We start from the raw sequence: 27,531 nt of genomic DNA, 5'->3' as shown, positions 1-27,531 counted from the left end.
TTAAGTTAGCAAGTTTTTTAAGTGTAAACATATTTTTCAGGCTCTACTGAAGTCTAGATTTTACCCTTTCCTAAGAGTAAGTTGTTGATATAAGATGTCCTACTTTCTCACAGGATATAACTTCTATTTATGACTGTACCTAAGGTAATGCATTGCAATATTTTTGCATAAATTCAGTTAGGCCATAATTGTAGGTTCATTCACGTAAAAACGTGTTCACAGGAAGCAGAAGCCTGCAAGACCAAGCTGAAATGCCAGGAACCTCCTCTTCTGCCGAGTCAAATGGCCCAACCAGACCAGTGACAGCAGTAGCTCATAGGTAAACTTAGAACATAGGCACACAAGACTGCAGTGACTAAAATATAATGCAGTCAGATTAAGCATGACATTTTCGCATTCATTTTTACAGCCATATTGAGGCAAGAGAAACAGAAGATAAATGTGACTTTGATATTGAAAGGTAGGTAGAACACTCTGAAATTAGCATTTTTTGATGTAACACGCTTGCAAGTCGCTATTTGTTATAGTACTTCTAGAATGAATAGATTTTACAGCTCAGAGGGCTTAAATTTTCTTTAAAAGACACCGAGGCCGAAAAAAGCACGGCGGTCATCAACAGGACAACAAAGGTAAATATGAGATGGATACACAATGCCCGACTACGAAAGCATTTTTAAACTCACAGCCCACGAGAAGCCCCTAAACATGCTGCTGTTGCTGCTGCCTGTTTGGAGCACCTACAGTTGGCGCGGAGAGAGGGGCAGCAGAGGCTTTAAATGTAACGGGAGCCACAAGATAATGCAGACTTCGCGTGCATGGCACTTGCTTCGAAGCTGCGAATGCTTAACCAAAGAGAGGAGTTTGATGCAGTCATTAAACTTGAAACAGTAATGCATCGCAGGCCCCAAAGAGCCACGTATGAAGAGAGTGCAGATTAATGTCTTATAAAAGCCTTTCTTCCTTTTTATGTGTAACCCTGCAGCCGCCGGCATTTCAGAAAAAAAAAAAAAAAAAAAAATTGGTAATTATTGAAAATAAAGGTCTCCACAATTACCATGAGCAAGTTAATATCAACTTAAACATTAAAACTACATAGTGAGACACATGCAATAATGGAATAAAAAAATGTAAAAACATTTCACCACAAGCCCATCACAAGCAGTATGACCTCTGAAGTGGGTTGAAGGATTTTAACATCCCAAAGCGACACATAGTGAAGGATTCTGAATTTACAAGTAGTCATCACATCTCACATGGAGCGTTTCACTGTTTGCCAGAACCAGTTACTGCAGCCAATGCTTTTGTATGCGGCATGTGCTCTACTCCTTACAGCACAGACACCTATCCGTATGGAACATTTCAATTTCTCAATTTCCTACTCTGGCTGTGAGAGAACAAAGGACTAAAATATGCAGACATGCAGAGCACACTGAGTCAGCATTTTTAGCCCATTTCTTCTGTGCCCATAAGAGCATATTAAGGAAGTCGAGCATGAATAACATACTATGTCCATTTACAAATTCACTCACATATTGAATATATTTAGAAATATGATTTGTGTAGTTCTGAAAAAAAAAACACCTATAAAAAATAATCACATTTGTACACTGACAGCTTTCCAATACTATGATTGCATGTGCCTTCTTTTCTGTCAGAAAAGTACTCCAAAATATACCTGCAACATACATGCAGTCGACACATTTGTACACTGACAGCTTTCTAATACTGTGATTGCATGCGCCTTCTTTTCTGTCAGAAAAGTACTGCAAAATGTACCTGCAACATACATACAGTCGACTTATTTTTCGGACATACTTCATTATTCGGACTTCTTCCCGGTCCCAGGACATACCTTATAAAGAATGTATTACGCGGCTCAAAATTTCACACTAGGGAGGATAAAATAGGATAAAATGTGCGGAAGCGCTGCATCCGCACATTTTATCGAGAAACCACCTCAGGTGCGTATTGGTTCTATTGTGACATCATGCGCAGGCGTCAAAGTAATATATCGCACCTCATACCCTAGCCAGCACTGACCCTCAAGGTTACCTCTAAGTGATGCTGGACAGAAGCCTACCGAGACTGCTAAAGATCTAAAAATTCATTGCAAGATTGTGCATCGGGCTTAATAGCATGGAAAACTTCAGACTGACCTCCACAATGTTCATCCTATCACAGTGACCACTCCCCGCCTTGAAAAAATTGTGAAAAGAACTCAACAAGAGCTACGGACAAGCATCGGAAAGCTGGCCCTGGAGCTGAATGTCTCTCACATCAATGACAAGAGTCGTCCGACGGGGCCTCAAAATGTTCCCCTCGAAACTATGGGATCTGACAGATGCCCAGAGACAGGACTCAAAAAGTGCCAGCTGCTTCTGGCCCAGGCCGCGAATGGGAAGTACATGATGAGGCCTTCAGCGATGAGAAAATTTTCACCAGATGCAGATCACAACACCAGGAACTCCTGTGTACTTGTTCCAATGCCACAAGTTGCTGATGCAGCTAGCCGCAAGGTTTTGCGAAATGTCCATCCATCATCTATGCTGATCTGAGCCGGGATATCCACCACTTGCAAAACTCATTTTTGTGCCAAAGGGAGCACCATAAAAGAAGATAGCAGAGGGGTTGAGATATTGCTATATAGCTTTTTAAAAGGTGATATGACTCGCCTTATCTGTGTGCATCTGAAATGTCTTTTGTGGGTTTTGTTTTGTTTTTTCACAGAGTATGACGCTTATAGAGCTACCTTTTCTGAAAACAAGAAACTCTATTGATAACAGTGCTTTCGTCTTCTCCCATCTTCCATTTTATCGTGTTTTTCGTGGTGCCCAAGTAAAAAATATTGTGCGCATGTTGGAACTGAGCTGTCTGTCTTCTCTGCGCAAGCTGCTTCAATGATCAAGATTAAAGCTCAGTAGCTCGAAAAAGAACCATGGGACACCCCAGCCAAGATTGGCAATTTGTGGTCCCATTTCAGAGCCGAAGAGCAAGGGAGGTATAAAACCCACAGGCCAAGAAAATGACATTCTCCTGTGCTGCAGCGAAAAACCTGCGTCAGCAGCCACTGCCAGTGAAATTTAAAGAAACATGGATGAGAGCAGTGCCTTAAAGAGATAGACCAAGTTCGTGGAAAGCTTGTCGTACTCTTCCTTTTCTATGTGAGGACCATCACAGGCAAGTGCTAAACCCAAGAGAGGTCTAGTAAAAATTTTAATCCTATTTTAAAGCTTGTGTATATGCTTATTCTCGCACTCAAGTAAGTGCTAAACCCAAGAGAGGTCTAGTAAAAAATTTTAATGCTATTTTAAATCGTGTGTATATGCTTATTCTCGCACTACGGACCTATCTCTAGCACACTGATTGTGACATAGGTTCACTGAAAAAACATCAGCAGGTATTTGTGACAACATCGCAGTTTTTTTGACGTAGGATAGAGTCGAGATAGTTCAAGCTACCTTGCTAGTTTGCTTCATTTAATTCCTCCACTATGCTCGCAAGGCAAGATTCGATGCACAGCTGTTGCCATGTCTACAATTTCATGCGTGGTCGGCTTTTGTGTCACTAAGACTGGCACTAATGTGGCTATGCACAGGTTCCGTTGCGATGCCATGCAAAGGCCAGTCCGAGTAGACTTTCTGCATGCCATTATTGGGCAGTACAGCATGATATGCTCATTGCACTTCGACCCGAGCAGCTACGAAAGCAAAGAAGTTGCCGATGACATTGATCGGAGCAGGATTTTGTTAAGAATGAAAATGTGGTGCAGCATCAAGCTGATCCTGAAAGTATTAGAGCACGACAGGACCGTGTGCCAACTGGCAATCCTGTTGGAAGAATCAGACTCGTTCTCTATGAGCGACGTGGACGATCTATGACCTGTACAGCTGTTTTGTCACTCTCGGCAAGTGGCACCTGTATCCACGCTGGCGTACACAATATGCTAGACTTGTCGTTTTTGAGCAAAGCTTTGCATTTATGGACAACTTGGGCTAGTCTGGCATTTGCCGTGGTGCCGGAGAATCGATTCTTTTTGGGTTGATCGCCTATACCAAAGATCGCAGAATACCACAGAAAAACTCTGAAGAAGGATAGGACAAAAGCACTACTTAAACATGGTGTCAACTCTGCGGCTTGAAGAGTGTTTAGTGGAATACTGCTTGGCTCCACCTACCTTTGCCCGACCAGGTTCTGATAGTCGTCTGTGCATGGCACGCAGCACCTAGCGCTATGCTGCTGCACAAAATGAACCACCCTCGAATGAAAAACGTTTCCTCTTCCCCTATCTCCCAAGCGCATATTGATAATGCAGACAGCAGATGGCCATGAGTTTAGCAGTGGAATCATTCATGTAGTATATATTGTTCCCAGCCTTTTACTAATAGATATTGAGCTACTTATGATTGCTCTTAAGATCAAACTTTTAACAGTGTACAGCAGGTATGAAGGACTTAGAAGACATTCTGGTAGAAATAATGGTGCAAGAGCAGGGGTGCTAAACAAGTTTCCAGCTCGTCACAGCGACATCCAAGCGGGGATTTACTATTGAAGAGTGAAAGCAGCGTCCACTGCCCCTGAACATACGATAGTTCCTGTAAGTGCAGCCTCAGCTGTCGAAATACGAAAACGAGATGAGGCCAATTGCAAGTGTCCGGATACATGCAGAAAGGGTAATTTGGAGGATCAAAATGTACAGAACATCCTCCCAAGTATTCCCAAATAAGATGTCTGAACAAGTGAACAAAGGGGCACATTTGTGCCCACTTGACCAAAATGATGGGCAAACCGCTGCTGTCAACAGGCCCGAAGTCTATTTTTGCTGATATTTTGTTGATGAGGTTTGCTCCAAAGCAAATAAGACTATGATAAACACTATAGTTGATGGCTACAGTATAATTTCGACCACCTGAGGCTCTTTTTAATATGCACTAATATCACACAGCACATAGGTGCCTAGTATTTTACCTTTATTGAAATTTTGCCACAGGGGGCGGGATTGAACCCTGTCTTGGAGAGCCGTCGAGTGCCCTAAGCACCGAGCACGACTTTCTTTATTACTTCATAATCTGTTCGTCAGTTCCACCTCCGTACCCCCCGATAATCCAAATTCCATCGACCACCGCTGCTATCGGTAACACCACCACTTACCCCAAAGCCTACAGCTGGTTGGCATAGCGGTAATGCTTGTTCCTAGGTTTTGTGTACGCGTTTCCACACTGTGTTTCTGGCTGTTTTCCTTGTTGCCAGAAACCAGGTGGGAATGTAATTGCTGAGACGCCCTTTAGTTTTTACTAGGGCGCGAGAACCATAACCCGCCATGGTGTTTTACTTCGTTCCGCTATGCAAATCGAACGGCCGTGTTCCACTGGTCTCCCTTGACAGAACTGCCAAACCGGTAGCTCAAGAAAATTTCTTGGTGAGCTAAAGGAAAGCTATAAAAACCAGATACCTTCAAGTGGCTGTGAAGGCACAAAATACCCCTCAAACGTTGGCACTTCACATAAATGCGTCCCGGTCAGTAGACCTCATTTGCACCATACATGTTTACTCCCCAACCGGCTTTGTTTATGTTTGTTTTAACGCCAGCTCTCAAAAACGAGGACGCCCAGCTGAACGGCCGCTCTGCGAGCCAGGCGTAAAGAACGGGACAAGCAAGGCAGGCAGGGTCTGCCGCTGTAACCCGAGGCCCCGAGGCGTCCACAAGAGCAGAGAGAGAGGCAAACAGAGGGTGAGGAGGACGCGCTCCCGCGCGCCCGGGGACCAGGAGAGAAAAAGAGACTGGGTGCCGGACACGGACGAGGAAAGATCACCGTTGTCGTACAAGCCTATTTTCGTGTAATCAAGAAATTTAATAAACGCAGTTTAATTGGATATACTCCATCCTTTTTTAACAAAAATCAGAAGTGGGATAGGCAACGTGCGCCCGAATTGTCAAACCCCACCATGCCAGTCACTCGCAACGGAGCATCGTCGACGAACGAAGATGGCGGACGACCGGGCAGCGACGGCGGGAACGACGACTCAGGCCAAGGCGCAGACAACACGGTAACCAGCGGCAACTTACCTCAGGTACCCCACTCAGCGATCAACGTGGCAGAAATCCTGCAAGCCAGCGTTCAGGCAGCAGTGAGAGAAGCTATCAACGGAATCGCCTTGCTTCAGACGCAGCAAGCAGCGGCTACACCCATCATCGGCGCGGCAGAGACTGCTTGGTTGGTGCCTTCGTTCGATCCGGTGTCTTCCAGCTCTCCAACGGCAGACGCGTGGATACGGCGCGTAGACGACTTGGCACAAGTTTACCATTGGTCCGACCGGCTGACATCTGGCAATGCACTGTCAAGGTTGGAAGGTCCTGCGAAGATACGGTATGACTCCCTCTCCTCCGTCAACAAAACCTGGCCGGAATGGAAAGAAGCAATCAGGCGCGCCTTCCCCATGACAGCGGGATCGCAACGACTCCATAGGGAGATGGAGGTAAGACGACAAAAGCAAAGTAAGCCCATCGAGTGCTACTATTATAACAAGCTATCGAAAGCTCGCCGTTGCGCCCTCGCAGATGAAGCGTGCATTGAATACCTCATCACGGGGCTCTACGACGAGGAGGTAATCAGAGCAGTGAGCGTACGCACGTACGAGTCACCGGAGGATCTCCTTCACTGCCTGAAACGCCTCGAAGAAAGGCTAGGAAACAGCGCCTCTAAATGTTCGAAGTCGGGTGGCCTCCCGAGTGCGCGCTCCTCCGCCATTTCCAACGGCCACACAAACAAAATCGGCGAAGCTCCGGCGGCGACCTTGAACACCAGCCGCGGCCTCAGGGACGTTTCTCCGAGGGCGAGGAGGAAGCCGCCATGGAACGAGAGAGGAGAACCCCTCTGCTTCAACTGCAGCGAGTACAGTAGAATCTCAATGATACGATTACGGTTGATCCGAATTTCGCGATGATACGAATTTCAAAAGTGTTTTGGATGGTCTATGTTATAAAGAACACGCTATGATTTGGGATTATACGAACAGTTTCTGAAGCCTTCGCGGATGATACGAACGCGCCAATAGCCGGCGCACGCGAGCGGGGCGACGCGGCTGGTCTCGGAGGGGGAGAGTAGCCACCATGGCTAATGCGCGGTAGCTGGCCCTTTCCACGCCCGCTTCCCTTGACCTCCAGTCTCCGCTTTATGAGCGGCCACTGGCCCTCCTCTCCACACGCCTCCCTTCACCTCCACGTCGCCGCCGCTGCCCATGCCGCCGCGCTCGGCACATGGCTCGGCACAAAACCTGCCTAGCCAGGGCGAGTCACGTGCCTGACAGCTCTGCGTCGCGCCTTTCCTGGCAGCCATCGGCGTACGCTAGTTTTTTTTTTTCTTTCTTTTTTCGCTAAACCGCGCTAACCGCGCTTTCGCGCAAGGGCGACCCGATCTGAAAGGAAAAGCCGAATCGCCATCACCATCACAGGAAGCTGCGCGCTGCTGCTGCATGCGTCTGTTCAGTGTTCGCTGCTGCTGCTGACCTGTGCGTTTTGCAACGTGGACTACCTGAACCTGACGAGCGGAAGTTTAGTGCGCGCGGAGAGACCGAAGCGTTTGCTGTTCGACATGTCGCGAAAACGGAAGGCCCTTTCGTTTAAGGAGAAAATTGAAATACTCAAGAAGGTCGACGAGAACCCGAAGAAGAAACGTGTCGAGTTGGCGAAGGAGCTAGGCATAGCACCGTCGACGCTGTGCACCATCGTTGGGCAGCGAGACGTTGTGATGAAGAATGCCCAGCACTTCGGCGTGAACGTCAAACAGGTGAAGACGGCTACACACGTGAAGCTGGAAGAGGTCCTGCTGACATGGTTTGCCGAAGTTACAGCGGCCGGCGTCAACGTGGACGGCAAGGTGCTACGCGAGAAGGCGGACAACATTGCGCTTTCCCTGGGAATCGAAAATTTTCAAGCTTCCGGGGGATGGCTGCATCGTTTTAAGGGGGGACACAGGTCTTAGAAGCCGAAAAATCGCCGAAAAATCGATTTTTTGAAAATGATATTTTCGAAACCTGCAAACAGTTCTTCACCTGTCTGCAAAGTTTCACGCGTCTAAATTCAGTCTTTTACCCGCAAGACCAATTTATATTGTCGCTGTTCACCAAATTTCAGCCGAAATGAATGCCAAAAACAGCAGTTTACCGCGACGCGCAGCTCCTGCACCACGCGTGCTATCGGAGCCATCTTGGTCTCTCTTGAAAGAGCAGCTTTTCCTCTTCAAATTCCCGCCATTCATGTCTCCGCCCAATCGTTAGCCCGAGAAAAAAAACGCGCCAAAAAAAGGTCCCGACGCGCGCTGCTATTCGCTAATCGGGGCACGTGATGCAAGGGTGCTACTCGATTGGCTGAAGCCTTCTCCGTCGTCTGCTCGACACGCTCGGTCGAAGCAGCAGAGCGCAAACAAGCGCCATTTTGTTGTTGTGTTGGCAGCGGAGCGAACGCACGATGCATCGACGAGCTGTGAAATTTCGCTCCAGGCATCGTTACGGGAAGGGGGTGAAGCGCTCGCAAACCGAAAACTTTAAAAAGGGCACCAAAACACCAAGGGTACCCAAGACGTCGAACTTCACGCGTCCGATGACGACGGAGTCGAAGCCACCACGGTAGGCCTAACTTCCCCGACGCCCGAAAACGGCACCGACAACAGCCGCGTACGCTACGACACGACCTTTCTGCAGCCCTTGGAAGCAGAGGAGCGGCGAAGAAAAGCGGCAGAAAGAACGGAGAAGCTTGCATCAACTGCAGCAACAAAGAGAAAAAAGAACTTCTCGCTGACAGCATCGACGCCCAACCACTCGGCGGGACTCCCTTCACCATTGTGTGTTTGGATTCGGTGAACGCTTTGCTAGAGTCTGTGAAGTGCAAAACGTGCTGTAGTGGTGTGAGAATAGTGAGAGAAGAACGGGAATATGGACTTTGTGTGAAGTTGGATCTTGTGTGCGACAACTGCGGTAAGACGTCGTCGGCATGGAGCTCGCCGCGCGTCGAAGGCACTCAGAAAGCAAATCTTTTTGTCGTGAATGTTCTCGCCGCGCGCGCCATGCAGGCCACTGGCAATCGCCAAACGGCTTTGAACGATGTATTCGCGGCAATGAATGTGAGCCATTGAGGTCTCCACACAAAAACGTGGCAGGCATACGTGAAAACGAAGCTGACGCCTGCTGCCAGTCGCACGGCCCAGAAGCTCATCACCAAGTGCGTGGAGTCGGTTCGCGAACTCTACGCCGAACTGCGTATAAACAATCCGGGAAACATCGCAGTTTCCTACGATGGATCCTGGATGACACGTGGACATTCGTCGCACATTGGCGTCGGCACGGTAATTGAACTTTTCAGCGGTTTGGTGCTGGACTATGTTGTGCTTTCCAACTACTGTGCGGGGTGCGAGTCGGGTCCGAAAGAGGGTGACCCGTCATACGAAACATGGGCAGCCAACCATGTTTGTCAAAAAAATACGGCGAAGAAGGCAGGTGAGATGGAGGTGGAGGCCACCTTGATTTTATTCAAAAGGTCGCTAGAGCGCCATAAGCTGCGCTACACCACTGTTCTCTGCGACGGCGACAGCAGGACTTATCTTGCCTTAAAAGAAGAAAAGGTGTATGGTTACATACCTATTGAAAAAGAGGACTGTGTAAACCACGTTAAAAAGCGCATGGGAACAGCACTGAGGAATGCAGTAGCAAAGTATAAGGGCCCTGGCTCCGACAGCCTCGGTGGGCGGGGAAAACTGACTGGAGAGCTGATTAACAAAATCAGCTCATATTATGGGTGGGCATTGAAGACCCACAAAGATGTCTATGCAATGAAGAAGGCAGTGATGGCCACATTTTATCATATTACTGCCAACGACACCAAGGCCAACCACACATTCTGCCCACCAGGGCCTAGCTCGTAGTGCAAGCAGAATGCGGCAAAAGCCAGAGGCGAGCCGACACCTAAACATCCTCGCAATCTGCCTCCCCATGTTGGTGAAGCCCTGCTGCCCATATTTGAGCGCCTTTCAGAGGAGAAACTCTTGGAGCGATGCTTGCGTGGGAAGACACAAAATAACAATGAAAGCCTGCATTCAATGATATGGGCGCTTGCTCCCAAGCAGTCACATGCCTCATTGTTTACGGTGGAGGCTGCTGTGGCCGAAGCCGTAACGAAGTTCAACAGTGGGAACGCAAAAACCTCAGCGGCCATCCTCACTGAGCTGAACCTCAACGCAAGTGCCCAAAGTGAAAAGCGCATGCTTGAGAAAGACCTGCGCAGAAGCCGAGCATCAGCATGCAAGCGTGCATCTAGAGAGAATATGCTGCAGGCCTTGAAAAGGCGCCATGTTGGTGGAAAAAAGCAGGCTGATTACATGCCTGGGGCTTATTAACCCTTTGGAGATGTGAACATGCAATTATTTTTTGCTTGCATTCATTAAACTTAGTTTTCTTCGTTTTTTGCCTTTTTCTCAAAACTGTGTTTTGTGTCTGGTTGCAACTTTGCCCAAGAGACATCTCGGCACCTAGAGCAGCTAGAGCTACAATTCTTTTTGCAATGTGAAGCTGAAAGTATAAGGGACGCAATAGTGGGAGCAGATTTTTCATTTTTGACTCTAGAAGTTTTTTTTTTTCTGTATTTTTTTTTGTCCAGTCGCCATGCTGGGAGCATAAATTTCAGTGGGCTGCTAAATCTCTAATATTAGCTCAATTTGAAAACTGCTTTCACCGTTGCACTCCTTACACATTGTAGTTTCTACCCAGATATTAAAATTGAATTTCTAATGAGTTATTTTTTTTCTATTGTTTGGGCAAACAATAGCAAAAAAATTTTAATATCTTGGGAACTAATTGAGCTACAAGAAAAACAATTACGTATTTGAAATCAGCGGAAAAAACTTAATATCTGTGCCTAATTTCATTACATTTGGACTGTAAATAAAGAAAACAGCTCTAGTACCCATGTCCCCCCTTAAGGAGAGACATGGACTTGTCTACAGAGTCGTTTGCGGTGAAGGAAAAAAAGTGGACCAGTCAGCTGTCAGCGACTGACTGAACACGCTGCCGGCGCTGATTTCAGACTATGCACCGCGCGACATATTTAATGCTGACGAGGCGGGCCTCTTTTTCAATTTACAACCAGAGAGTAGCTTGTGTGTGAAGGGCCAGGCTTGCCAGGGCGGCCAAAAAAGTAAGGAGAGAATCACCGTGCTTTTTTGCGTGAATGCCGACGGCTCGGAGAAAATTCAGCTTACCGTCATAGGCAAGTCCAAACAGCCGAGGTGCTTTCGATCAGCAGGACGTTTACCTTGCTTTTATAAAGGCAACAAGAAAACGTGGATGACCGCGGAATTTTTCCGCGAGTTCCTCACGATCCTGGATCGAAAAATGGCGGCAAAAAACCGAAAGATCTTGCTTTTCTTAGATCAGTGTTCGGCGCACCCAAAGGAAACGACCTTCAACAACGTCACCGTAAGGTTCCTGCCTGCCAACACTACCAGCCATTTGCAGCCACTGGACGCTGGGATAATTCGAAATGTGAAGCATCATTTTAAAGGACTCTTAGTAAGGCGTCTCCTGGCAAAGATTGATCGCAAAGATGAGAATTTGCGGATCAGCCTGCTTGATGGGTTGTACTTTTTGGCCATGTCCTGGGATAATGTGACCTCAGACACCATCGCGAACTGTTTTCGCAAATGTGGGTTTAAAACGGGACGGGACGCGGCTTCGACGGGAGAAAATGAAGAGCCCGATGAGGACTTTCGAATTGAAGGCTGGGGGTGTCTGCAAACTGAAGCTTCCGCACACGACTTCGTCACCGCGGACGACAACGTCGCGACCTGCGGGTTAAGATCCATTGAAGAGTTGGTCGACGAAGTGAATGAAGTCGAGACCGAGAGTGATGATGGTGAAGACGCCGACGAGTGCGATCAGCTGCCGTCGACGACAGAGAGCCTTAACGCTCTCGATGTTCTGCGCCGCACCGTAAGTGCCGGCAACGTGAGCGACGAAACCGCTGCACGATTTTATGCCTTTCAGGCGTGTCTCGTCAATGACCTCGAGGGCAAAAAAGTGCAAGCGAGCATAACTGACTTTTTCAGCCGGAAGTAGCTGTGGCCAATAAAATGTGTTCATTATCATGTCGAGATTTGCTTGTTTTGGCTCATACGAATTCGGGGTGATACGAATATTTCGCGTGCTCCCGAGGAATTCGTATCATCGAGATTCTACTGTACGGCCATGTGTCTCTCAACTGCCCCGCACCGCCGCGGAGGGCGAGATGCAGAGCTTGTGGGCGAGTGGGTCACGAAGAAAATGACTGCAGGGCAAAGACACAGAGAGGAGCGCGCGTCGCTCAAAACGTCGTGGGGTTCGACCTCCGAGCCGCTGAAAAGGCGAACGAAAAGTATTTTATGATGGCAAAAGCAAACGGCTCCGACATAAGATCATATGTCGATCTCGGCAGCCAATGCGTAACTCTGCGGAAAGAGGATGCAGACCGAATTGGAATCGCTTACTCGAAGTTGACTAAGCCGTTCACCATCGGGGGTTACGGATCAGGGCATGTGACACCGTGTGGAGAAGCGCACATCACTCTGACGGTCGACCAAGCTACAGCGGACGTTCCTGTGCTGGTTGTTTCCGACGCATCACAGACCATACCCCTACTTGTGGGTCAGCCTTTCACCGAGCAACCACACGTCACGGTTGTGAGGCGGAAGAATACCGTGCGGATATTTGAGGAACACGATAACGTGGACGACGGTGACGACAACCTTCAGTCGATTGAAATACCAGAGCTCCCAGAACAACCCGTATGCCTTTGGGCGAAGGAAACAACGGTGGTGCCCCCACAATACGTTGGTTTCGTTAAAATCCACGCCACAGGCAGTGCACCATGCTCGGATGTGTTCGTTGACGTCCAGCTCAGGTGCCAAGAGGGTCGGGAGCATTGCATACCATGCTGTGTCCTCAGCGTTGACGGGGACAATGAAACATGCGTCCCGATCATGAATATTTCCAATCATGATCTGACGATCAAAGAGGACGAGCGGATCGCACGAGCGGAAATTTGCTACCCGGACGACACGCCACTGCGAGAGTGTGACTCGGAAACCAGTGTTACTCGGCCTTTAATGATGCCGAGCGAGGATATCAAGACAGGTCCAGGTGTTACTCCTCAAGAGCGAGAAAAACTCGAAAAGCTTCTTTGTGTATATCGGGACTGCTTCGCAAACACCTTTTCAGAGATTGGCTGCACGAATGCTGCTGAAATGAACATTGAATTGACATCACCGGAGCCAGTGAAATTTCGTTCCTACCGACTCTCCTACGCCGAACGAGCACAAACAAAGGAAATGATCGAAGAGCTAAAACAAGCTGGCAATGTTGTCGACTCCAAATCGGATTACCGTATTTACTCGAATCTAACGTGCACCTTTTTTCCGATATATCGTGTCCAAAAATTGGGTGCGCGCTAGAATCGAGTACGACCCTAAATCTCCGATATCATATCGCCATCGGCATTTCAAAATGGCTGCCTGGTATGCACTTCGAGCCTACTAGCTGGTCTAGCTGTCTATGCCTAGCTGCAGTAGCGTCCTTCGTGTGCTCTGGTACGTGTGCTTTGGTTAGCCTACCCGTTTTCTGCGATTGACCGACCAGTATGGACGTGCCGAAGATTCGTCGAGTTCATCATGATGCCGCATTTAAACGGAAAGTCATCGTGTGTGCAGAGACGGACGGAAATCGGGCCGCATCACGCGCATTCGGAGTTCCGGAAACATGCGTGCGGGACTGGCGCAAGCAGAAGGAAAAGATTTTCGGCAGCAAGGCTACACGAAAAGGTTTCAGTGGACCGAAGCAGGGCCGGTTCACCGAAATAGAAGAGCGGCTCGCAGAATATGTTCTAGAGCAGCGAGCGGCGCAGCGGCCAGTGACGACGGACCTGCTCAAAGTCCGGGCGATGCAGCTAGCCCTACAAACAGGGCTAACGCGGAGCGACTTTAAAGCGAGCAGGTGCTGGCTGTCTAATTTTATGAAGAGAAAAGGCTTTTCTCTTCGAAGGCGGACAGGGATATGCCAGAAGTTGCCTGAAGAGTACGAAGAAAAGCTGCACAGTTTTCAGCGGTTCGTTCTAAGTTTGCGCCGCAAGTACGGCTACCACCTCGGCCAGATTGGAAATGCCGATCAGACACCGCTGTACTTTGACATGCCTGCCACCACAACCGTTGAAAAGAAGGGGGCGAAGCAAGTGCGCGTGTTGTCTTCCGGCCACGAAAAAACACGCGTCACCGCAATGCTTTGTTGCACCGCGGATGGACACAAGCCGGCCCCGTATCTCATATTCAGGCGCAAGACGCTCCCGAAAGGAATCGTGTTTCCGAGTGGCGTGATTGTGCGCGCCAATGAAAAAGGTTGGATGACAACGGACTTGGTCGCCGACTGGATCGATAACGTCTGGCGCAAGAGACCCGGCGGCAGTTTGGGCCTGCGTGCGATGATTGTGCTCGACGCTTTCAAGTGCCATCTCGACCAACGCATCAAGGACAAGCTCGCTGCGTGCAACACCGACCTTGTCGTGATACCAGGTGGCATGACATCGCAGCTCCAGCCGCTCAATGTTTGCTTGAACAAGCCAGTGAAAGATAGGATTCGGGCGCTGTACACCGAATGGCTTGTGAGTGGCTGCCATGAATTCACTCCCAGCAACAGAATGAAGCGTGCCTCGCTGCAAGAGTTCACTGGATGGGCGAAAGATGCGTGGTGCATGATACCATCTGCCATGGTCATCAAGGCCTTTAAAAAATGTGGCATATCGAATGCCATGGACGGCACCGAGGATGAGATGCTTTGGTCCGTCAGCAGTGACAAGGAGTTGTCTGACAGCGACGACGAGTGAACCTTGTGCCGGCATAGTGACAATCTTGGCAAGATAAGCCGTTTCCTTTTGTGTGTGTGTTTTTTAGTGCACCGAGATTAAATCTTTGCTTTTCCAAACGAGACAAAGTTGTATTGCTGTATGAAAGCGTTTTTAGGTGCGCGGTACTCTTTTTCGCGGAGAACGGGTGCGCGTTACAATCGGAGCTTTTTTTTTTTTCGGGGGTGGGGTCACGAAAAACGGGTGCGCGTTACAATCGAGGGCGCGTTAGATTCGAGTAAATACGGTATGATGCCATTACCCAGGCTGAAGTGTATGGTTTTGTGCAAGTTAAGAAGGAGGACTGCATAAATCATGTTCAGAAAAGGATGGGGACAGCACTCAGAAACCTGCTGCAAAAGCACAAGACTGAGCATGGACGAAGCCTGGGAGGAAAAGGGCGATTGACAGCGGACCTCATCACAAAGCTGAGTGCATATTATGGCCGTGCACTAAAATCCCATGAAGATGATGTGGAAGCCATGAAGAGGGCAGTAATGGCTATTTATTGCCATGTTACTTCGACTAATGAGGAGCCGAATCATTCACTGTGCCCAACTGGTGAAGAATCATGGTGCCGGCACAATGCTGCGAAAGCAAAGAAAGAGCCAGTCCCTAAGCACAAATATAATTTGCCGAAGGATGTCGCCACGGCCCTGTTGCCAGTTTATCAGCGGCTTTCCGAAAGAAAGCTGCTTGAAAGGTGTTCTCGAGGAAAGACTCAGAACTCCAATGAGAGTTTGCACTCTGTCATCTGGAGCCTTGTGCCCAAAGCACAGCACTCTTCGCTTTTTGCTGTTGAAGCAGCTGTTGCTGAGGCAGTGTTGCGCTTCAATGCAGGGAGCCGACATGCAGTGGCAGCAATCTTAGGGGAACTAAGCACGAACGTGCCAAAAACTGGCCTCAAGAGGGGTCGAGAGAGAGATATACGCCGAAGCCGCATGTCCGGCAAGAAACTCCTGAAGAAGAGAGTGAAGTGAGTGAGTGAGTGAGTGAAGTTTCACATCTCCTGAAGAAGTGAGTGAAGCACAGACACCAGGACTCCATGCACCCAGATTATTCTCCTGGGGCATATTGAGTGGTTTTGACTGTTTTTTTTTTTTAACTTTCCAGTGAATAAACATGTTATAAAACGTTTTTCTTCGTTTTCTCAAAATCAAAATATTGGTAACGGTACATGTTTGGAGGTGCGATATCTCTGGTTCTACTTATGATATTGCTATAATTCCTTTTGCACCAGAAAGCTAAATCCATGTACAGTGCAAAAATACCAATGAATTTGTGGTATTTAATAAGGAAAGTGTTCAAAACTTGCATGTTTTCTGGAGCGTCCAGGTGGTTATTTGGTCTCTGAACTTTGACAAGCTGTAAATTTCGTTAAAATGGGACCAGGACATTCAATCTTGATTTCTGCATTCTCTGTGTGTTCTAAATTGATTTCATGGGTCAATTTTTATTGTAACTCATATATTTTTTTTGACAGCTCACCTCCAAACAAAGAACATAAAGTGCTCAATATTTTCTAAACTAAATGGCTTACGCAAAATTTACGTGCATATTTGAAATCAGCACAAAAAACTGCATAAGTGGTGCAACTTTCATCAGAATCTACCTGTAAATAAAAAAAAATTGCCTTAAGAGCAGGGTCCCCCCTAAAGGGATAATAAATTATGATGATGATGATGAAGCGAGAAAAAAATCCCCAGACTTTACTGGCAGTCCCAGCTTGATCCCACTAAAAACACCTGCGACTTGGCAATTACGATAAGGTGGATGAAGCTGTCCTTGCTTGGTTCAAGCTAACTAAGCTTCAAGACATTCCCGTGTCTAGACCGATGTTGCAAGAAAAGGTCCGTTCATTCGCCTTTGCCTTCAACCATCACCAGATTCAAAGCTACTTCAAGTGGCTTCTAAGTTCCTGACAAAGAGGTCTGGAATTACTTGGAAAATACTTTCCAGCGAGGAAGCAACTGCAGACAAAGAAAATGCAATCTCCTGGCAAGAGGACAGCTTTCAAAAGATCACCGAGGATTATGCAGAGGACATTTTTAACACCGACAAAACAGCGTTCTTTTATCAATTTCTACCCAACAGAACAACGAATTTCAAGGACGAAAAGTACAGAGGACAGAACTCCCACGTTCGGATATCCACCCTGTATTGCTGCAATGCACTGGGACAGCCCCTAGTAATGAAAAAATATGCCAGCCCTCGCTGCCTAAAGAACGCCGTGTACTTGACATGTGAGCACAGGGCGAACAAGCGAGCTTGGACGAAGCGAAAGTTGTTTTCTAGCTGGCTTGCAAAGCTATACGACCAGATGAGGAATGGGAAGAGAATACTCCTCATTGTGGATAACTGCTCCATACACACTGTGAATATAAGCTTTGAAAATGTGCGCCTAGAGTTCTTGCCCGCCCCAAACACGGCACTGCTTTAACCCTTCGACCAGGAAACCATAAAAAGAGTAAAAACAGAATTTCGGAAATGCTTGGTGCAACGACTCCTGATCAACACCCAGCTTGGGCTTCCCACTACAGATGACATCCACAAAGCCACAGAAATGCTCGCTGGAGCATGGTAGAACGTCAAGGAATCCTCCATCAAGAACTGCTGGTGGAAAGCAGGCCTTGTTAAATCAGCACAGGAAGACAATGGTGAAGACATAAATGCGCTACCTCGCTCAGAACAAATTCATGTCATCGATGACAGACTAGATGACCTTACAAAACGAGGTGAGTGAGAAAATGCCCACGGACACGTCAGTAACGTTTGCTGACTACGTTGAGTACGACAGCGAAGCTTTAATATCAGCCGAGGTCATCAATGAACACATCGTCACCAGCGTGCGAGTGAAAGATTATGATGGCGACCTGGACAGCGACGACGCAGAACCGCCGCTCATGGACAATGCGGACAAAGCTGTCTTCTTTTGATGTTCTGGTGTCGAACAGCACGCTTCGCACTTTTATCACATGTTGTGACAAAGTGCCTGATGCTGTTCATAGGAAAGTGGACATCGAAACTTTTGTCCTGGAAAGCATGTGCCACAGTTGCCAAAAGGAAATTACCAATTTCTTTAAATAAAGTCAAAAAAGTGCTCATTCCATTGCTATTTGATGACTGTCTGGTCCTTGTGAAAACCCTTTCTACAGGTATGTAATTTTCAATGAAAAGCGCATTTGTTGCCTTTTATTTCAGACTATTTACCTATTATGATATTTCACCGGAACGAACAATTCAAGGAGGTCCCGCAAAGTTCGTTCTATCGAGGTTTCACTGTAGATGAAATGTTGGAAGCAGGTTTTTTTTATTTTCACACGTAAATTTGTTTATTTTATTTTAAAATTCTTGTATACTTACCACTGCTGTGAGCACAAAGTGGTCTGCTGCTAAATATCTAATATCAGCTCAGTTTGAAAACTGCTTCCAACACTGCATTCCTTACATTTTACAGTTCTAACAGTGTAATAAAAATCAATTTCTGACTCACATGTTTTTCCCTGATGTTTGAGCAGACAATAGCAACATTTTCTAGTATCATTCTAATACCTCTGGAACTAAATGAATTAGGACGAAAATGTTTGCATATTTGAAATCAGCAGGAAAAACTTAGCAATTCTGTGAAGCTACATAAAATTTGGTCAGTAAATAACAAAACTAGTCTTAAAAGCACTAAAGACTCCCAAATATGCTATAAAAATGTAATAAACGGCATTTCGTGACATTGTTGCTGCATATCCGGTAGCAAAAAATAGAATTACTGCTGAGATATTGTGATAAGAAGTTGAGTGTTTTTTTTGTTCCTGCCGGTCGAATTCAAACTGTTTTCTCCTACTACGTAGTAGGGCAGAATGGCGCACACTATGACGCAAGAGGAGACTCCGTGATTGCTGGCGAGCCAGCGCGGCCCGCGGCGTCGACCGGTTAGCATCCCTCAGGGGCCAACATGGCAACAGCGTACTCGCAATCGACCATCGCCTCACAATAAGTGACGGCCACAGCCGAAATAAATAAAACAATGAAGAGAGTAATTTACCGAGCGATGGGTCCATAAAGGGGAAAAAAAAAAAACAGAGCGCTTGTAATGCATAATACTTTACGTGTTTCTCAACTTCTGCGCTCCTTCTTGCACTGCATATAAGCAAACCGAGCCCTCGGTCATCGCAACGCTTCCCGAAATGTTTACATACAAAAAAGATTTAGTTACCAGCAAAATAGTGTCCTCGCTGCTGTGCTTGCCAGTTTAAGTTTGGTCGCACTTTTTACTTGAAGGTTGGTGCTACAGCTCTGTGTTCAGCGAAAATTACGTCCACGGTAGCAGAGCATGAACGAAGAGCCGGCGGCCCTAAATTTACCAGCGCTGTGATATGCCACATGTTAAAATGGTCCCAGTGCACAATATAGTGCACATAGGCATTCAGAACATAAGTTGCAAGTCGTGAGAGCAAGCAGCATGCTCCGATGATCAAGAAGTTGCAATTTTTAGACCGGCAGCAATGGCCTGTACACCTCGAAACATGAAGTTCCATTATAAATGTGGCCATGACATAATATGCAGAAAAATTCCCGCCTTCCTATGCCTCGGCATGGCCGAGTGGTTAGCGTGGAACGTTACGGAGCGAGCAGTAGTGAGTTCGAATCCCGCTGGTGGTGTAGCTTTTTTTTTCTACATATTGATTTGTTTTTACCTTTTTTAATGTATTTGAGGTGCTTCATTATTTTTTAGTTTTTACTTTTTATTCGAGGCCCTTTTTTCGCCGGACGACCAGCACAATAGGCAAGGATGCAATAGGGGAATAAGGTCGACGCTCTCCTTGGTATGAGCGGCAAGTATGCCCCTTTTGTTTACGATACCTGCAAATAGCACGTTGAAGCTCTTATTGCCACAGTGCGTGGGATAGATGTGCCATGATTTAGTGAACCATTGAATAATAATGTGTTTTTCCTTCAGCGCTTAACATATGTATGCTTTTTGTGTCGTACGTAGCTGCAGTCTAGCGGTCAGGTCAGGGTTAACGGGAGCTCGCAGTCGAAGCAGTGACGGCGGCGATATGTTGGCTCAGAACTGCGGACGAAGGAGCATTCACACTTCTGAGCCACACGGTGCTCCCCTACACCCCTTTAAACATGCTCAAACATACTCTTGAATTCTGTAAATATGTAAAATAAACCTCAAGTTCACTTTTTGCCTGAATATCTCCTGCCGTCGCCTGCCTTCCTCAAAGCACAGCGGCGAAGTTCTAGGCCCCAGTCTTCCGATCATATCAGAAGGTACATAACACAAAAAGCAGGCATCTGCACAAAACAAGGATAGAATGCACCTTCTTCAACAACACTCGCCATCCCTGTGGGCATGAAAGGAACTGGCTGGCCAGAGAGCAGTTGGCGCACTAACCTGGACGAAGGTGCGTGCACAGTCAGCCAAAGTCTACTATCTTGAGCTCGCCACTGCAGCCCAGGAGCAGGTTCTTGGGCTTGATGTTGCAGTAGATAACCTTTCACCAGTGGTGGACCTTGGGAGTATTGCACAGCTGGTAGATGTGCTGCACAGGAGCATATTCATCCATAAGCACCAAAAGAGTAATGCAACCATGTATGGTGGTTTTCTAATGCACTGCCACATGAACAACAGTTCCATTTCAATTACTGTCCACCACACAATCTCTGATGTCAACAGTACATTAAGTCGAACCAAAATAATGTTTCCCATTAAGACGAGCTTTCGCTTTAATAAAGCAAAACCCGTCAAAATATAGATCATTTAAATGGCATAAAATGTCATGTATAACAAATATTTCTGAGCCCTGCTGATAGGTTACAGCAAACAAAGGGTGATACCCTGACACCACAACTAATACGAGATAATGATGGCCTTGCACCCCTTTGCATGCATGGTCATTTTCACGAGTCTCCTGAGAGATGAACTACCAGCTTTTTGTGCCCCTCTGAAGCGGGCTACCCTTTCCTTGCTGACACACGCTGCCCATGAGTGTAAGAGCACTGCATCCGTGACTGCCCTTTCACCCATCTGCACAGCTCCTATTACCTCTCCTCCCCCTCTCTTAAAACTCCCTCTCCTGTCAAAGGAGGGCCTGCCACAACACCAGCCGCTGGCCTAAAGTCAAGAGATTCCATTTTCTGGCCATTAGCAAGAAGCACACCTGACAGGCCCCTCCAAGATACTCACACACTAGCGTTTGGAAGGTAAATTGAGCACAAGCCAAGAGGTCGCAGCATTGAGACTTACAGACGCCCCTCGTTGATGTCCCCACTGTGTACCTGTACCTAAAGCCTGCACGCTTCCTCGCTTGGTTGTGGTACGCGCACGTCTCCTCCATCGATTGCGCCCATTTCTTCTCCCGTTTGGCATGTGCGGTACAAGCGCTTCAGGTCAGGCCCGAGTTGCAGAGGGATGCCGGTCGAGAATGCCGTGCCTGCAGCACTCATGAACCGAGAAGTGCCAGACATGGCAATAAACACTTGCTCATTACTGTTAACCACCCGGCTGCCTCCTTCCAACTTTTGAGTTTCACAGTATTCAGCAGCTGAGATCGTGAAAGCAGCCTAGACAGAGTTGATGGCCACTTGCGAGCCAAACTGTTTCCGCAAAGCCGGTTTTGTTGACGCAGTACCTGATGCTAATCCTAATGCTTCCAAAGATAATCAGTGCGGCAGCATTCTGTGAAAGTGCGTTGTCGACTCCGATATGGTGGGCCATGTTTTATACCTGCTGATGAATACGCTGACACTGCAGAACCATGCACGGACGAGGGCATCATTTGCAAAGTGTGGGCCGGGAACAATGCGGAGAAATCTGATGACAATAGAACTTTAGAGCCAGCAGTCATAAGTGTGCCTGTAGCTATGGACGACCCAGGGGACTCCAGGCAACTTTGTCCATATATGGCAAATTTATGAAAATGACACCAGTCTCGCCTTGCCTGTCAGAAGAGGGAGTACTGGCCTACTTCACAAAATGAGAGCTAAGTGCCTTGACAAACATCCATATTCTGTGCTACAAGGACAATATTGCCGGAAGTCTGAGAATGCTCCAGAACAATAAAGATGAAATCATGCATGAGTTTTTCATAATCTACCCCAAATAACATTCTAACTCGCTGACCTTATGCTTAAGGACAACAAAACGACCTGCTTCTGGTAAGTGGCGATAAAAGCTATTGTTTTAGGCTCTGCTGCTGCTGCAAACGCTGCTCTGAAACATTAAATGCTGGTGAAAGGCAAGCAGAGTACAAATCCTTGGGAACAAAAATTTTGTTTCCCCAGTAGAAATTTGCCGCCTCGTATGCACATTGAAACACTGATGCTCTGCAGCTCAAGAAAGCTGCGCAGTAATGAAATTACGTACTGTATATATTTGTATTTGCAATCCTATACATGAATTCGTCCAGATCAGTGGTTACCTTACCTCTACGACCGCGAATTTAATGATGCTTTGTGATGGCTGGCTAATATCCAAGACCCATCAGGACGTCTTGCACGGTGCAGTCTCTGTATGCAGGAAATTGATTACTCCATCCTATATAAATCTGGGCATAAAGGTGAAAATGCTAACACACTGTCTCGAGCACCCGTGGAGTTGGCCTGTGACATTATGGACAACGCTCCTTTTCTTGATATCATCAGTTCCTCTGATTTAAAGGCCCTGAAACGGCCTGACACAGACCTCAAAACTGTGATCAATCGTCTGGAGGGTCTCAATTCTACAGTACCCCAACTGTTCACAAAGAACTTGTCATCCTTCAGTACGTGCGACGGAATCCTCTACAAGAAAAGCACTGCAACAATAATAATTAGAATTGCTTTTCAAGGCTCACATTCTGCCAGTTCCTTACCTGCCAACCTGGCTAGATCAAAAATCGGGAGATTTTTTTATTTGTGATGCGGGAAAGGGGGGGGGGGGGGGTGTAAACCATGCTCATTCAGTATTTCAAATCTTCCATGAAGGGGCTGATGGGGAGAGGGGGGGGGGGGGGGGGGCAACAACCAAGCAGTGTCCACTAAGTTCTTTTGCAGGTACCTTGCAATACCAGACTTTGCTAGCTTCCAAAAATCAAAGTAGCTTAGTTCAAAGCATGGGCAAGACTGATGGCTTTGCACCAGCAGCAGATGTTGTAGGGCCGTATTGCACATTGATGAGTAGAATTCTGTTCTACTTTATTTCAAATCCCCTTTGCCACCATGAGACACACTGGCATCACATCCACACGATGGGCAAAATGTTTGCCTTATCTTCATGTCGTTCAGCAGAATCCAACCTCACAAAAACTTCTGCAAATATCTTGTCATGGGCTTTGATAGCAACATTACTTCAAGCATGCGAGAATTTTTACGCTCATCAACCACACAAAGGCGGCCAGCTAACCAGGAACATACACAAACGATAACTGGCAAAAAAAGCCGTCATCAGACTAAAGGGTAAACTCTGCGCAGAAACTTGCAGAGTTTATCACAACCATCATTCATCCACAACCTTTGATGTAATGAATTGACAGATGCTAGTTGTGCTTTACTTTTCATGCCATTGTGCCTTTGTGCCCAATCTATCAAGCACTTCAAGTTAAGCAATACCTTATTTCACACTGCTCAACCCACCTCAAGAGCCACAACAAATTTCCTTGTCTCTGAGGCAAAGTAGCCACTGCCGGAAATGTCCCCTCCCCCAGAGGTTGCACCATCTCCAAGCCACTGAGACAGCAGTCCTTGAAAGACCCCCTGTAAGTTAAAAAAAAAAAAAAATCCTCACGGCTGAAAATGGCACATTTTTGACATGACATTAACAGAGCAACGCAAGCCATTAAACAGGCACTAAATTGGCCACACTATGCACGACCACTGTAATGAACCGAAGTAATGCAACGACATTTGTCTCAGCAGAAATCAAGAAGCACTGCACCTCCAAGAGGAGCCACAGCCACCGCTACCAGCCTGCACATGCCACCCCTCCGAAATTTTCATTACACAATGCATAAAAAAAACTAAAACATTACTGCATTCCATTTACTTCTGTTAGCATTTGCAGTTACTGGTTATTCACCAGGCTTTGTCCCACGAAAAGATTGCACATTGTAATCCAGCTAGTTAGTGCATATCTTGGAAGGGTGGAAAATAATGCAAGAAACATAGACTGGAATAACATGAACACATACTGTCCAGATTACTAGCCTCTCGTCCACACGAAGAGGTCAATAGCCAATGACATCATGTAATGTACAGGGGAGGATTTTTAATGTGTCTCTCATTTCACCAACATATGTTTGCTTCACCATCTTTAGCATGTCATTTGTGTTTGCTTGCTTTGCTCTGTTTTTCATCTTATCAAAAAAACAAAGTTATCCAGTGCATGCACAATACGAAAGAAACTAGATAGCTTAGTCAGGCATCAGCAGGGCCAAACCCATGCAAGTACGGGGGTAGAAGCAGGCTCATGTTGGAGCCGCTTAGAAAGCCATTTTGGAGCAGCTTTAGAGCCCTTCAGTTATGTTTTGAAGCATGTTTCTAGGCTCAAACGCTTCTATTATTGGCAATTTTCACTTCCTGGCAGACAAATAAATCCAACTTGATTACTTTTTATTCATCATTCAATGCTTTCCTGACTATGCACACATCTCTGACAAGGCATGAAAAACACAAAAACATGTAAAGACCCTTGAAATACCACAACTGACCTGAACAACGATCTGGAACAAATTAGCTGCAAATGGAAAGCTTCGTTCTACACTTCATAACATCAACTCTAACTAAAAGCTTTTCATTATTTTGACTTGAAAGATCAAAAATGGAGCCTACCACTGTGGTGCGCTCAAGCACCACCACTAGTTGGGGTTCACAAGGGTGAACAGCACATCCCTGCTCCCTACCTTGTGCATATCGTTTCTGATCCTAAGCCTTTGCTGATAAAATTCTGGATAGCAGCACATCTCTGCTCCCTACCTTGTGCATATCGTTTCTGATCGTAAGCCTTTGCTGATAAATTTCTGGACACTGGTCAGCAGTGCTTTCAAGGAGGATAGAAGGCACTAAAGGACTCTTTGAGATTCTTTACTTCACAGCCTTATGCCTGTGGCTGCTAACATTTCCACTCGAGCTATAATAGGGCTCCATTATTAATTTCAAAACGCAGACAATAAGCCCCTTATGGCTTTCCAACACTGTTAAAAAGACCTCGAGTGATTTCCACATAAGTAGCATCACCCCCCTGGGCATGACAGCCTCGATGATGAAGTACCTGCTTGTTTTCAGAGCACAGCCATGAAAACAACTCGTGCAGCTCTTTGCAGCTGGACAACTTATTTAACGGCTCATAGTATGCCCTCACTTCGCTCATCACCATTGATTCAAGAGGCTCAGAGAGTGATACGTAAAGTGCGCTGAGAACTGCTTTGCAATCAATTCCCTCCAATCACTTGTGGCTAATTTTGAATTTACTTGTGTGCTCCATGCTTTTCTAGTTCGAGAAAATTTTACATGTATTAGCAGACAAAGCACATTTGGCTGGGCACAAGATTCATTATACCTCTGCCACAAATGCACAGCCATCGTTTTGACTATGGTGGCCCCTCTACCGTACGGGCACACGCAACTCACAACACGCCACCGCCCTGCTGTGCTTCTCACAGCCGCTTAATCGCACTGCATGAGATCACAATTTCCCTAGGCAAAAACATTAATGCTACCCTGCGCGTCAAAACCATGTTCCACATAATTTGCAGGTAAAACTTTGAGGCAGCCGGTTTGGAGCAATAGTGCGTTTCGGCGGAGCAGGACTGAGCAGGGAAAGCAATTTGGAGCAGAATATAGCAGCACGAACGTAACGAATGTAAGTATGCAACGAATTCTGAACTGACAGCATGAGGGGTGCGAGATATTAGAAGAAAATTGCAAGGCAAACTGTGCCTTGCAATTTGTTTCTTTGTTTCTCGCCTTTCACACTCCTGTTTCAGAAATTACTCAAGCCAAGGCCTGCACAAGCATCTTAACACTTCATCACTGTGAACACTGCAAAGGCACCGCAGCGAACTCAATGTCCGAGCAGACAAAGCACATCGAATGGTTTAATAAAAGAAACAACTCAGACACACAAAGATATCTGTCGTATGCTCGTTCCCCTGCATGCCATAGTTCGTGTATTTTTTGCAAGGGTGGAGGAACTGGGTTGTTATTCACGTTGGCCTAAAAAAATAAAAAAAGAATAACCGGCGCATTTTGAGACATGGACAATGAAGTCGCAGTTAGCGTATTTCAGATCTGCTTATGAAGATTATTTTAGAAAAGGAGATGCGTTGCTGACATCTTCCATAACAAGGTCGCACAAACGGTACACGCGCTCAGACGCGTAAGAATAAACGATCTAGCACAAAGTCCTTTGAACGACTCACATGACAGTGAACGCAATGTCGTCTGTGGTGGTTTCTTCGGAGGTCGAAGCTCCTAACAACCTAAATAACTTCAACAGTTGCCACAACAAATTTGAAGGAGCCTGAACAAAAGCAAGCGGTTCGACGACACTGATCAGCAACACAACCTAGAAAATTTTATGTCGCAGCAGCGTTACTCCCCGCCAAAGAGCAAAGCGATTCGCGAACTTCGCGAACATGCGGTGCGTGCACACACGTGTGGTCCACTGTGGTACACTGTAACTGTGGTCAATGCATCAGTTCGCAAGAGCGTCGCTTGGGCACGCCGTAATCGGCTGTAACAAAAAATTAGAATGATAAATATCTTTCTTCTAGCATTAATTTCATTTTAAACTGTTAAATAAACATTATAAATTTATTTATTTTTTATCTCGGTTATGGTGACCAATCTGAACGAGCCACAAAGCACAAAGCATGCGAGGTGGGCGAGGGGGCGAGGCGCGCGTCTGCTGCGCTGTACTTGAAACTCGGCGCATCGTGCTCGGCATCGACAAGCTTAAATTCGACTCTTCACGTGTTTTATAAGCGCCAATGAAGTCGTAGGTCATTATGATCTGCACACATGTTATGACCCTAATTACCTTTTCGTACTTGAGAAAACGGGTGAAAAATCGTTGCTAGCGCAACAATTACGTGTGTCGTCTGTTCGCGCTGAAGTTTAGCATGCAGCTTTCATTCGGCCAAAGTTCGTTTGTCGTTGATGTTATCATGCATACACATATTCTAAAATATACTAGAGTAAGCATTTTTCAAGTTATTTCGCTAGCAGAAGCTGGATAATTAGACTGCCGGCAGCCACAGTTAAACGATACGTGGGCATGCGGACTATCGCGCGCAACTTGTATAGCTGCGACGACTAAGAGCGGAAAGTGCACTTTTTTTGCAGCCTCAAAAACGCTTTCTCGGTTTATGATGCACGGCCCGAGAGAGAGTCAAAGCAGCTAGAGTTTCTTGTCTTGTAGTCTTGCGGTGTGCGGCAGTAGCCTGCAAGCGCGGTCGGGACACCGCGTTTTAGTTGCTCAGCTAAAATTGTGATATGCGATTCTAATAGTGCGTTGTGCTATTCATCCAGGAGATCTATATATACTTACCAGTGCCAGTGCTTCGAAACCTTAGAAGCGTGCCCAATCTTCGTTATTTTAAGCTGCATGCTCTTGACAGCTCAACTGATTTTGTTCACAT

General features: G+C 46.7%; 1 protein-coding gene across 2 annotated transcripts; it reads right to left on the bottom strand.

Moving 5' to 3' along the window:
• Positions 1-1,568: 1,568 nt before the first annotated feature.
• Positions 1,569-26,566, bottom strand: LOC146196135 (uncharacterized). Of its 2 annotated transcripts, none has more exons than XM_084598098.1 (3): positions 21,162-22,793; positions 20,310-20,457; positions 1,569-9,598 (listed from the first exon to the last, which is right to left on the bottom strand). In XM_084598098.1, the coding sequence occupies exons 1-3, from the start codon at positions 21,250-21,252 to the stop codon at positions 9,523-9,525; spliced, it is 315 nt and encodes a 104-aa protein (XP_084454224.1). In that variant the 5' UTR covers positions 21,253-22,793; the 3' UTR covers positions 1,569-9,522. The 2 variants fall into 2 exon arrangements, 1 of the variants encoding a protein (XP_084454224.1); XR_014706083.1 differs by lacking the exons at positions 1,569-9,598; positions 21,162-22,793 and adding exons at positions 23,528-23,647; positions 26,311-26,566 and having other exon boundaries at positions 15,994-20,457.
• Between the last annotated feature and the right edge of the window lie 965 nt (positions 26,567-27,531).

The sequence above is a fragment of the Amblyomma maculatum genome, chromosome 3, assembly GCF_055883805.1.
Source record: "Amblyomma maculatum isolate TAMU_Amacu chromosome 3, ASM5588380v1, whole genome shotgun sequence".
Taxonomy (NCBI): Eukaryota; Metazoa; Arthropoda; class Arachnida; order Ixodida; family Ixodidae; genus Amblyomma; species Amblyomma maculatum.
Note: the sequence above shows the minus strand (reverse complement) of the source record. Positions and strands in the feature narration are given on the sequence as shown.

Excerpts from the sequence above, each read along its gene's own strand:
- LOC146196135 (XM_084598098.1), bottom strand. The coding sequence starts at position 21,252 with ATGGAGGAGACGTGCGCGTACCACAACCAAGCGAGGAAGCGTGCAGGC. Across the intron at positions 20,458-21,161 it reads GACATCAACGAGGGGCGTCT|CACATCTACCAGCTGTGCAA; the intron begins GTAAGTCTCAAT and ends GCTCCTGTGCAG. Across the intron at positions 9,599-20,309 it reads GTGCACGCACCTTCGTCCAG|GCAAGATAAGTCCTGCTGTC; the intron begins GTTAGTGCGCCA and ends TCTTCTTTTAAG.